A 12,956-nucleotide genomic window follows, 5' to 3' on the forward strand; every position below is an offset into this window, starting at 1 on the left:
GGGAGATTGCAAAAAGGGGGGTGCAGGATTTTTGTCACATTGATCCATTCATCTTGATTGTCTTTAAAAAATAAATAAGAGGGGGGGAAAGTGATAGGGGGAAAGCGGAAGAGAGGAAAAGAAGGGGGGAAAAGAAAACAGCAAAAGTGTTTGAACCTCTGGAGCTATCTGCTCCTTCAAGCTGATTGATTAGTCATGATCCCTGCAGTTTTAATGGGAATCATTCAATTGGGAAGGTGGAGCACCCTAGAGTAGATTAGCATATTCTTGTTTACTCATCTTCTGAGGGGCTTTTTCTCTTTTCTTTCATTTTGTGGAGAAGAAGGGAGGGGGGGAGGTTGGGGGGAAGGAGGGGGTTGTGGCTTATGTTATAAAGGAGGCCAAAAAAATAAATAGATTAGAGCATCTTTTGGGGGGAGGGAAATCAGTGGGTCTTAGTCTTGGAGAAAGCTGGGGGGGGTTGTTTTGTTTTTTTGTTTTGTTTTGTGTGTGTGTGAGAGAGTGTGTGTGTGTTTTTTTTAAGAAGAAAAAAATAAAGGGAAGAAAATCCAGCAGAGAAAAGAAGAGAGAGAGGAATTCCAGCTGTGGAGGAATAGAGGAGAAGAAGACAGATAGAGGAGGAAGAACAGAGAAATACATTTCAACCAAGAAGGAGTTTTGATTTATTTTATTTTTATTTGTTTTAAGGAAAAAAAAAATCTATAAGCAGGAAAAAGAAAGAAAGAAAAAGAAAAAAAGAAAAGAAAAAGCAACTGAGAAGGGTTATAAAAAGAGCAAATACCAAGAAGGGTGAACAAGAGAAGAAAGTCAAGGCAAGGAGGAGCCCAAAGCTGGCAGATCGGGAGGATTTGCAGGGGAGAAGGGGGGGGAAGATTGGAAATGCAGCTCTGGAGTTTGCTGCTGCCTCTTGCGCTTCTCTGTACAGCCCTAGCCAGTGGACCCGAATGTGGGATGGACGAGCGCTCCCGCAGGGCAAGAAGGGACACCAGGCACAGCCGCCAGCTCCGCTACACGGCCCCGGGCACCTGTGCCACCAGGTTAGCCCGAGGAAGGCGCTCCACTGCTGGGCTGGAGCCTGGGCATGTCCCCCGCAGGAGGCAACAGCGGGAGGTAAAGGACGAAGAGGAGTCCCTTACCCCGAGCAGGGCGCTCTATTTCAGTGGACAAGGTGATCAGCTGCGGCTGAAGGCAGATATTGAGCTGCCCCGAGATGCCTTCACTTTGCAAGTGTGGCTGAAAGCTGAAGGAGGACAGAGATCTCCGGCTGTCATTGCAGGTAGGTAGTTCGGCGTGCCTGTGGCTGCAGCATCCCTTTTACGTTTCGGGAGCCGGCAGAACAGCCAGCTGTAGGCGTGCGTGTGTATAGGAGATGTGTGTGTACATTTAAATGTGCGTGTGTGCCTTGCAACGTACGTATGTATGTGAGTGCATGTGGAAACATGCTGGGGTGCGTTTATTATATATATATTTGGTGAAATGCCGGAGCTCGGCAAACTGGCTGAAAGTATATGCTCGCAGAAAAAGTTATGTAAACTTTTGCATAGGGAAATGGCAGTATCCTGGGGAGTTTCTTGATTTCTGTGTGTAAGGATTAAGGTGCAGATAGGAGAGAGAGCTCTTATGGTGGGTTTTTACCTAGTTTTCAGGTTGGAAAACTGTAGACAGAGTGTTTGAACGTAGCTTGTATGTATGTATGAAAACAAATGCATGTGTCTAGTGTGTGGCTGCAAAGAAATGCATATCTAAGGTCCTTATGTGATTTCCTTAGTTTTATTAGCTCTTTAGTGTACTTCACTGGTACCTTTTTAGATGCAATGTTAGCATGTGGTTTCCAAAAAGCTATAAAGGAACTTTTGGCTATTGTGAAACCTCAAATGAATCAAATGAGTTTATAAAGTTCCCAACCCCTCGACACTCGTCGAGGGCTGCGACTAGCACTGCAGCTAGAGGATGTGCTGAGTATTTTTGTCTCCCCTTAGCAATGGCAAGTGTAACACAAATGATTGTAAGGTCAAATAGCCCTATAAAATCATTTAGTACTCAAAGCAGCTACCAGTCTAAGCTGTCTGAGCTGAACAATAATGAGGAATATTGCACTTTTCTTATTTAAATTTTATGAGCCCATCATGAATTTGGGTCCTTTTCCCTGCGTTCGCTCCCTCTCCCCCTCCCTCCTGCCACCTCCCGCCCTCTCCCCGCTTTAGTGATAAAGTGCAGCAAAGTTGTCGTGAAATCGGATACTTTTCGGAGGGTTACAAACCCTTATAAATGTCGCCACATCCATCTTTGCTCTGAAGGAAGTCATAGAAAATGGAAATGCCCTTAAAAAAAAAAAAAAAGAAAACAAGTCAGAAAGAGAAGGGGGGGGTGGGGGGGGGGGGGGAGAGGAAGACATGTTTTACAGTTCTTTTGGCAAGGAGATTCCCTGAAAGTACAAAGTTTCCATGTCCTAGGATGCCTTAAAGAGACAGGGAGGATTTCCCCTTTCCCTTTAACTGGAGTCACTTCCCACCAGAAGGCAGCGGCTGCTGGTGCCGGTGGTTTGGTGGCTGCTCCCCCAGCCCAGCTCGCCTCTCCCTGCCACCCCCGTCTCCTCCAGCTCCGCTGCCCCGTCCCCGCGCCACTGTCCTCTCCCGGGAAAGTTGCTTTGTCCTAAGGAAAACAAAAACCGAGATGAAACTCGGCAGTGCGTTTCCTTAACTTTCCCCAATCCCAGCTGCTCTGCTGGCTCGCGAGGAGGGGGACGTGGGCTGTGTGTGGCTGCGGGGTGGGCAGGAGATGCCGGGCATGGGCTGGTCCCTTGTGCCTTCAGTAGGATGGGCAGATGAGTTGATTTCATAGGTGAAATAGATTATTACTTGCTTTGTTTCCCCTGGCTTTCTCATACTCCACTCTCCTGGTTCCCAATCTGAACTTAAACCTCAGGGCTCAAAGTGCTTCCCTTTCAAGTTAGGAAGGGTAGAATTTGGGTTTACACCGACCTCATCAGTGGCAAAACACTATCGGTGTGTTTTTTAATGTGTTTAATCCAACACCTAAGACCCCGTGTTTGCCTTTGGTGCAAATATCTCTCATTCACACAATAGGGAACCTCTACAAACACACACAAAGATCATTTGTAGTAAAATACTTTAATTGGATGGGGGAGGTTGGGTTGTTGCCTGTATGAAACACTTGACCCATTTTATGCATGGAAATAACATTCCACTGTGAAAAATGAAAAGAAATGCCCCAGTTTAGCACTGTAGAGCTTGCAGCTCAGCTCGGGAGGACTTTGTGATTTTTATTTTATTTTTCAGCTCCCCTTCCCCCCCTCACACGCACTCTTGAAGAGGAGCCAGGTTTGGCTCTGTGTGTAAACACCTGGAAGAGGTCCAAGAGGAACTCACTCGGAGTATCCTCCGCACACCACAGCCTCCCAGACCTGCAGCAAGCTTAGGGAGAGATTACGCTTCCCTCAATGAGGAAATCAAGGGTTCTGGCTGCCAAAACTCTTGGCTTTCTCATTTTCACTGTTTTGGGATGTGACAGACTCGGGAGCCCTGTTCTGCTGTTGAAGTTGCATCTGTAGGACCCCACTGAAATCAAGAGCCCTTCTGGGCGTTTGGGGGGCCAGGGACTGGGTCAAACATGCCGACAGTGCCAGAAGTGAGTTTCTCCCCAACTTCCATCCCAGTTGCAATGTGGGAAACTGTGTGACTGTATAGATCTGAGGGAGAGGGCAAGATGGAGTGGAAGACACCTCTTTTTTGGAGTCCTCCTTGTATCTTCGTCTACTTTCTGCCCCCACCCTCTGCCTGTGTTGACTGCTCCCCTTCCATTCCCCCTTGCTGGCATGTAAGCAGTCACTGCAAGTCCTGTAGGAGCCACATGTGTGCCTACAGGGGAAGCCTGTTTGTGTCTGTTAAAAATCTCATGTAGGACCCAAGTTGTTATCAGCTTCTGTGCCTGAGCCCTGATATAACGGAGCTCTTCTGCTAATCCAGGCTACAGGAGTTTCTGTTTCTGTCTGGAGCCAACTCTCCTTACGTCACCCTCTGCTGCAGTATTCAATTTGTTTTCATAAATGGCTAATTTTACAGCGCTGTTAAGTGGGTTCGTCATTGTGCCGGGCCATGCCCTGTCTCTGATGATAGGCAGCCCTTGGTGCCAGGCTCTGCCAATTTTCACGCTGGTTGGCAGTGATGTTATTGCTGCCCTGTTTGACTTCACTGATATCTGTTCTGGCATTTGTCAGGGAAAGCTGTTGGGAAACTAGAAGTCTGACCCATTGATCTGTGTTACGCAAAAGCTCAGAAGCGTTTTGGGAGCTGGGCTGTGCTCCATTGGTGCGGCTCCCGCCGTGCGGCTCTCCGGCGCGGGCAGCTCTCGGCTCGTGCATACTTGCCTCCCTCCCCGGGCCGCATAGTTCTTGGACAAACACTCCGTGGATGTGCGTACCTACCACACAGCACAGTACATCCCTCTTACAAACACACACATGCGCGCATGGTATTAATCATTCACATTTGTGCGCTTTCCCCCGTCGAGTCTTTGAATGCATCTCTAGTTGTGAAGGAAGGAGTTAAGGTCCAGACTGTAGTCGAGTTAGGTAATACACATGCCATGCAAAATAAGACGCTTCAAAGCACCGTTGACCTTGCTTCTGTTGTAATCAAAGATATTTCAGTTCTACTGTGGAAATGCCACTCCATCCTAAGAAACAGGATCCTCCTGAGTCCCTGTCAGTGTGTTTTTCAGTATATGGCTCAGGAGCGGGATAGCTCATGTTTTCACAAGAGTGAGATGTTGACTCTTTAGTGGCTGGGAGCTGAGAGGAGCGGGATGAATGATCGGCAGCGGGAGTAAGAAGGCGTGCCTGCTCTGAAAAGTGAAAGTTATTTGTGTTTTGTTTTGGTTTTTTTTCCCTTCCCGCTTTCATTCTCCTCTGTCTCTCTATTCCTCCGCCTGCCAACAGAGAGCACGATCCCAACTTAATAAAGCTTCATATGTAAGGGAGTGCCTATGTTTTCCCAACTTCAGTCCTTGGTGAACATAAAACTGCAGCAGAATCCAAAGGGAAAGAAATGCCAAAAGCATCACAGTGGAGCTCACTTAAAGCCACAGCTCTTGCGTGTAAGAGACTGAGAAACATCTGGGTTGGGGTCCAATAATTGGGCAATTATAAAGATATGTAATTGACACTGCGTAAGTCTGTTGCCTCCACAGGGTTTAAAAATATATGTTTACTTTTGGGGGTTAATTTGGTTCCCTTCTGAAGTTTTGGAGTCTGATATTGAATTAATACACGTCTGGTAGAATCGGTGAGCTGCGTCCTGTCCTCGGAGCTGATCCTCATAGAGGATGTGTTGGGAACTTGAGGACATCTTCAATAGAGGGTTTACTCTGAGATTCACTGGCGTTAAAATGATCGGTAGATAGATATGCAGCGTTTTCTCATCTTCGACAACCTGTTGTCTTTTAATTGCATGAATTTCCTTATTTTGATCGGGAATGAAGTCCTAGAATGAAGGACTATAGAGTAAGTCAAACAGAAGCCTGCAGTTCAGTTGTTTAATTAGCGCTGGCACGTGCCAGGTCCCATGGAGATGGGCAGAGTGGGGTGACGGCTAGACCAAAGCGACAGGAGCTTGAACACCTGCCCAGATGCTCCTCCAGGGTGACGAGCCACCAATACACCATTGCTGAAGGCTACAGGTAGCTGTGTGGTTTTGGCTTCCCCGTAGATGGATTCAAATGATTAGCCACGTCATGATTATGGATCTGGATAAGACATGACTAATAGGCCACTGAAAAAATACGGCATAGCTTGTCATTTACTAAAATTTGCGTTCGAACACCACATTTCCTTCAGCTTGCAGAAGCTGGGACAAGAGTCAGAAGCTGGAAAAGAAAAAGATTTTTCTTTCCGTAAGACTTCCAATTTTAACTCGTCTTTTGACCAGGTACACACTGAAGTCAGAACAGCACAGTTAGAAGAAAGTTGTGGGTTTTTTTTCTTAAAGCACTTGCATGTAGGCTGCTCTAATTAATAAAATGGTAATAAAAGAAAGAGAGAAATTTGACTCTGTGTGTGTGAAGGATTGTAAATTTAGGTTCCTAAATGAGGTCTGGCTGTTTCCTGTAGGCACGGAGATGTGTCTCAGGCTGAGCTCACCTCTCCAATCTTTATTTCAGCCTGATTTATTTCAAGCCAGGCTCTTTCAGTTAGAAAAACTCACGTGAGGCAAAAAGCAAGCTGAGGGGATGGTGTTTGGAGAGCGAGCGGCCGTGGGGCTCTCCTCAGGGATTTGGGGAGACGTCTGGAGAAGCGCAGAGCAGAGCTGCAGCACGAGGGCCTCTGTGGTGAGGGTGAGAAGAAACCCTTGGAGAGCGTTCGCACGCTAAGCCGTCACGGAAAGACAGACCTGGTTGGTGATTCAGATGCCAGAAAGTTTTCACATCAGGTTGAAGCTGCTCTCCAGGTCCCCATGTCGCCTCTCCGCATGGCATCAGGGAACATTACAGATGGCCGCACTGAGCAGAGGTGGAGGTGCCCACTATCAGCCAAACGTGGCGTAATGAGGGATGCACTTAAATCCCAAATCCCAGAGGTCTCACTGAGTGCTGGAGCAGCTGGGAGGAGTGGTGCTGGCTCCCTGGGGACCCTAACCCCAAACACCCCCACAAAGGTAGGTGCCTCTCACCTTTCTCGCGAAGACAGGACAGGTCTCCGCTTTCAAGAAGGGCCTCGGAGTCCGGTGGTGCTGCTCCCACGAGCTTGGTGTGTTCGTTAGCCTTTGCCAAGGGCGGGAGAGATCCTTGTCCGGGTGCATTCAACAGCAAAGAGCTGAAGCGCTGGCGGGCAGCTCCCTGGTGACTGGGCCCCGACGCCGGTACAAGGCAGCAGGGGCACGCCAGCTGGGTGGAGCAGGGATTTTGCGTGGAGAAATGCCTCCTTTGGAGCCCAGGTCTGGCTGGGTCAGGACAGAGGTGCCAGGCTCTTCAGGTCTGTCGCAAGAGAGGTGCAGCCCCAATGCCTGCCCGAGCAGCTCTAACACAAAAATACTGCAGGACCAACGGGTTTCAGGTGCTCTCAAGACCAGGGGATTAACTGAGCGCTTTCGCGTTGGATTTCCATTGCTCGTGCTGGCCTGAGCCTGAAAAAAGAGCCAAAATATAGTGGCTTTTTTCAAAAAGACATATTGAAAAAACAAAAATAAACCCTTCTGTGACTGGGGTCAAATGAAATGTTCCCGTATAATAGTTTTGCTTCCAATTTTAGCCATTGTTTTATCAGCTCCTCTTTTCTGTTCTCTGATAGAAATCATAGGAGCAGAAGCAGAGAGGGGACCACCTGGGTTGCCCAATTCAGTCTCCTGCAGTGTCAAGGATATAACAGCAGATAATTAGTCCAAACATTCACAGAATAACCACTTTGTAGGTTCTGATATAGCACAGGCCACAGAAAATTTCCCAGTGCTCTACTATAAACCAAAGATCTTTAGCTAAGACCAAGAGTCACCACTATAATGTAAGACAGGAAAAGAGAAGGAACAGATTGACAACATCTTAAGTACCTAAAATCCAAAGCATTGGTTTAGAAAAGTGCTGACTATGAGAAAGACAAACATTTGCTGGTAAAAGATATCAGCTTTCTTATTTTCAGAAAGTTAAAAAAGAATCAGGTGTTTTGACAGTTATGAAACTTCTATTGAAATTTTAAGTTAGAATATTTGCCAAAACTGATCCTTTCCCACAGATAGTCTGTTTTGATTAATTTCCCTTTTTCCTGAGAAAAATATTTTATCAAACATTTCCCACCCTTCTCTGGTCTTAGTCTGTGTGGCAGTTCCTACGTCCCGTCACAGTAAGAATGAACGCATTTACTTTTTTATGCTTCTTACTTCTTCAAATTTTGTAGTCCAGATTATTTTGCAAATGGATCAGAAAAGTCTTCTTTGATCAAAATCCTCTACATTTTTCTCTCAGCTATATCACATAGTCTAATATCATCTTTCTCTTCATTTAATCTCCTCTGTCAATACTACCAAATTTTTCATCTAATACTGTCTTTACGTGATCAGTACGTATTACTCTTTGTATTTCAAATATACAAAATCTATTGGACTTTTCTGTTTCCTAGGTTCTCGGCATTTGCTTCATGCATTGTTCTGAGCACAGAGCAATTGACTCTGCTGTCCTTTTTGTTTCTTTGTTTGTTTTTTCCCCAAAATGAGACTTCTAAAAATGAAGGTGTACCTTTCTCCTGACCTTACACTTACATTGCTCTATGGGCATTTCCCTACCTTGGGGTAGCTGACATCTGGATGTGATTCTTCGTTTTATTTCAGCTTTCCGTGGAGAAGAAATGCTTGATTGTTCTCTATTTCTGCTTGGCCCTACATTTCTCTTCATTTTCTCTGGTGTGAGCATGCATGCACATACACACACAATTTCCAAAGCACCTTTGATTTTTTTTTCCCAGATCAATAGAGCATTTAAACTCCAATGATCAAGGAAGAGCAGCTTGTTTATTTCCCCACATATTCTGACACAAGTGGCAGATCTTGTAAACTGCTTTGATTTGATGCTAGTGCCTATTATAAAGTTTACTCTCCCCAAAGCCATCCATGAAGTCAAAGTGCTCTTGCTCTGAACATAAGCAGAGCAGAACTGAAAAAGGCAAGTTAAAAAGAGAACAAGAGTGAACATCTTATCCCAGAATTTTGCTTTCTACTATAGCTGTTCATAGTGATCAGAACAGTTTGCTTAGTTGAGGACTGTTCAACATCTAGAAGGCTGCCAGCACCAAGTGAGGGTGCGGTATGTATCACAGTTAAAACTGTGAACAAATATAAATACAAGTCAGATTATCCCTTGGTGAGAATGGGGCTGGATTCATGGTGTTAGCTTTACGCAGGCAGCATGGATTTGATCCTAAACCTGTTCAAGATCATGAAAAAATTCCATTGACCTTGGCTGACTCTGGCTAACACTCTGATTTCAGAGAGTCTTCTGCATCCCTCCTCTACAGCCCAGACCCTTCCATGGTCCTTGCTTTTAACATCCTTTATTTTGCTGTCCTTTCTTGCTTTGGATACAAGAGAAGAAAAATTGCGAAGCCCTAACGTCAGAGAAGTTGGCCAGGGGAAGGGGACATGTTTATTTTAGTTGTTTTTGCTATACGCCAAATCCCACTTTGGCCTCTGTCTCTTTCAACCTTTCTCTTCTATTTTTCAGTGTTAAAACTGAAAACTGTTTTGAGCGCTTACTCAAAACATGCTGTCCGGTTTTCTGTTTTGCTGGGTGATGTAAGCGTGTAACTTTCCCATCCAATCCCTCCACCCTCTCTTATCACCATCCTCGTCTCAGTTCTTTCTCTACTATCTGGTGTCCTTGATTCCCCCGTCTTTCCCTTCTTCCTGCTCCGCACAGTCGCTGGTTTCCTCCTGTGCCGTGGGTAACCCTGCGCTCGCTGTAGTTCTCCTCTTCTTTTGCCGCAGGAGGGTGGTGTCCCCTCCTTGCAGACCAAGGGTGGCCACCAGGTTGGTGGCTTCAGCCAACTCGTGTTGGAAGTGCTGTGGGAACAGAGGGTAAGCAGGCGGTGTGTTTGTGCGCTTAGTCAGGCATATGCTCATGCATATTTTCCGGGAATCACTGATATTGTTCTGTTTAATATCCATTCTAGCGGTACACAAACAAGGAGCGAGCGGTTTCTCACAAAGAGGGAGAGAGGGTGAAGTGAAACTGAGAAGCATCTGGAATTGGCCTGGTGAAGCAGCATCTGAGAGATATGATACCAGCTCATGAAAGCAAAAGAATTGCAGTGTTAGAGAAGAAAACCACTCTGTTCTTTGCTGATTAACTCCTGGGGTCTGGTAGGCTTTCCTTGAGTCTTCCTTTTGAGTGATACTTAGGGCTCTTTTATCTCTTCTCCTTCCTCCCCTCTGCTGTGTTTTTCCTCCTTTTCCTTATCTAATTTATTGTCTCTTTATTTGCTTTAAATCACTTTCCCATATGGATTTCTCTCCTCTGACCCATCTTCCCCTCCCTCGTCTGATTCCCGGGAGTCTTCTGTCGTCATGGAACTGGGAGAAGAGCAGCCCTGTTCCCGACACCGAGCATCAGCTGCAGGCTCCTTTCCTCCTTCGCTTTCCTCCTTGCCTATTCTCTGCTGTTAGTGTTGGAAGCATATTCACAAAGATCATCCATTGGATTGAGGAAAGAGATCTTATCGCCATTATTTTGTTTGTTTTATTTAAGACGGGGAAAGAAATGGAAAGGAAAGGCCTTCACTGTTACCAGTGTTACTGAGTTTTGAATGTAGGGGTTTTTTTTTCTCCTGTTCTAATATATCCTAGTACGGTTATTTTTGTTTATCATTGCAGTAAGATTGCGGTTTTTCTAGTCCTGATAACTGCCTCAAAACATCCTGCTGATGGTGGTGATAAGTTTCTCAGGCGTGAGAGAACATTGCCCTTAAAATCGGGGAAACTGAGGAATGGAGGGATGCTCAAAATTTGGCAGTGTGTTGGTGACAGAGCTAGAAACAAATCCCCGCAGGCTTGGCCTTTTGTTAAACTCTTGGGTTTTTTTAGGGGCGATGATAGTTATTCCTCAGCCGGGGTTGTTTTCCATGTGAAGTCAGCACACCCTAATTCCTCTAGGATGTTTCCTTGGAGCTGCTGACGGTTCTTCGCTGGCTAATTGTTGTACTGAGCTGATGGTGGTTATGAAGCCTTTCACCTGGTGTCACACTCTCGAAAGCACTGGCAATACGGGGGATGGGTGAAGAAGGCAGCTGGCACTTGTGACATGAGCTCTTTGGAGATGGCAGAAAGTCAGATGGTCTGGAATTAATATCTCTGACCTAGAGATGCTGCTGAGGTTTGAATCAGCATGAATTATTGTATTTCTCAATTGGAACAGCGTATGCAGCCCATAATGGGAGAGAAAAGCAAATATCACTGAAGCCCCTTAGTTCAGAGTGCTCTTATTTAAATTCGAATACTTTGATATTTTTGATACGTCTGCACATTGATTAATATATTGACTTGCTGAAACAGCTTGTAAAATATGTAAGTTGTAACTGCTAAGCATGTTCCTAGGAAATGCTGAAAATCTGTCTCTGGATATCTCAGGTTATTAATTAAGGGCAAAAAGAACTCATTTCCCCTATAGTTAAATACGGAGCAGGTGAGTGGTTGCAGAAGGGGCTCTGCGCACAGCATGTTAGTGCCCCAGGCTGTTGTGGGGAGGGATCATCATCTAGTGCACGCTCCATGGCTAAACAACCCGTGTTTCTGTCGGGAGCATCACCAGGGAGGCTGTACATCGTACAATCCACGCAATTTTGTTCTCAATTCAGCAGCATCTGTGCTTGTACAGACTGAGGTGCTAAGGCTGAAATCTGGAGCTCGCATTACTACTGTCTTACATCGCATCTGTCCTGCGGATAAACAGAGCAGCCTCTCTGAGGTCAGAACAGCACCTTTCACCAGTGATAATTTAATGGGAATTATTTTCAGCGTAAACTAGGCAAGAATTGGAAGCCTCCTGTGCTGTAGCTCATGAATGGAGATGTTCAGGGAGAAAAGGAGTACTGGGAGAAAAAGCAAATGTTAACTAAATGCATTACGCACACGATTTTGAAACATGTACTTGGCAGGGGGAAGGGCGAGCAGTACAAGCCAGATTCTGCTGTTGAACACACCAATGTAAACCTAGAGTAACTCCTTTGGAGAGGAAATCAGGGGGGCTGCTCCAGACCGATGAACATGTCGAATCTGAGGCAGGGACAGAGTGTGGAATGGGGAAAATGAACCAGCTGAGAAGTGGATGTCATGGAGAACAACCTCCAACCACCGTCACTGCTGTCGATGGTTTAATTTGGGTGTGGAATGGTTATGGTGATGCAGTGGGAAACATTTGTACAATGTGGGGTTGTTTTTACTTTTTGGAGCATTTTCTGTGTATACCTATCGTAATCCCTCTAGACTGTGAAATTAGGCCATATACCGTTTTTACAGTGAGCCCTTTGTGTTTCTGCAGCAAACACTTCTGAACTCTGCTCTCCAGCCTTGTGGCCCCAAACTCCTTCACCCCCTCGCGTACCGTCCCATCTCCAGCAATAATATCCCCTCCTCTGTTTGTAAACAAACACCCTCAGAGGAAGTTCAGAGGAAGAAAAGTTAGTTAATGAAAATCAACCATGCGCTCAGGTCCAGGCGGTGGGTTGGAGCCAGCAGGGTTGCTGGATGTTTCCTACTCTGCATCTGCTTGTAGGAGTTTTCTTTGATGAGATGTCTGCCTGTCTGTCTAACTGCGCGTCTTTCTCTTCATTTCCCTTCGTCACGGAAAATATGAAAAAAGAGGGAGTAAAAGTATAGCCTCAATTTGTTTTAAAATCGGTATGGACAGTATTTGGGAACCCTGAGCGGGGAGGCTAGCTGCAGTGAACTTGTAGAATTTCTTCTCGATTAATCCACTGATTTTTGTCTTTTTTTTCTTTTTTTTTTTTTTTTTTTAAAAACACTGAAATCTAGATTCTGGCTCCTGGCAAAACTGTTGCTCTCGAGTTGCGCAAAAGCTGTAAGAGGACTAAAATAGCCCAAAGGATAATTGTCCTACTGTAGTCTGAGCACGAGGCTGATACAACTGGTGTTGCACATCACCCTCACAGAACCACCAGCTTAAGGAGATAGGAGTGAACAGGACCCAAGGAAGCAGATAACACGGGGCTTTGTGGTCACCATGAGCTCTGAAGCAAGGGACAGATTGGCATGGTAATGGTGCTGTCACCTGAAAAGCACAAAATGCTTTAACTTGCTCCAGAGGTCCCCCAAACCCCTTACAGCATGGGGGAACCCAGGAAATGGCCCATTTTCTTGTGGCTGCTCCGAGGTTGTACCTTTAGTACTGCACCTTGGTGGTCTCAGATGGGAGGTGAGGGAATTATGTGTTTGTTCCCTTAC

General features: G+C 45.8%; 1 protein-coding gene across 1 annotated transcript in view; it reads left to right on the forward strand.

Moving 5' to 3' along the window:
* Window positions 1-320: 320 nt before the first annotated feature.
* The window catches only part of PAPPA (pappalysin 1), a 186,277-nt gene continuing 173,641 nt past the window's right edge, over window positions 321-12,956 (forward strand). The window contains exon 1 of the mRNA XM_074608689.1: window positions 321-1,276. Within this exon, the coding sequence (XP_074464790.1) occupies window positions 880-1,276 (397 nt within the window). The 5' untranslated portion in view covers window positions 321-879. The remainder of the gene's footprint in view (window positions 1,277-12,956) is intronic.

This window comes from Larus michahellis, chromosome 15 (genome assembly GCF_964199755.1).
Source record: "Larus michahellis chromosome 15, bLarMic1.1, whole genome shotgun sequence".
Lineage (NCBI taxonomy): Eukaryota > Metazoa > Chordata > Aves > Charadriiformes > Laridae > Larus > Larus michahellis.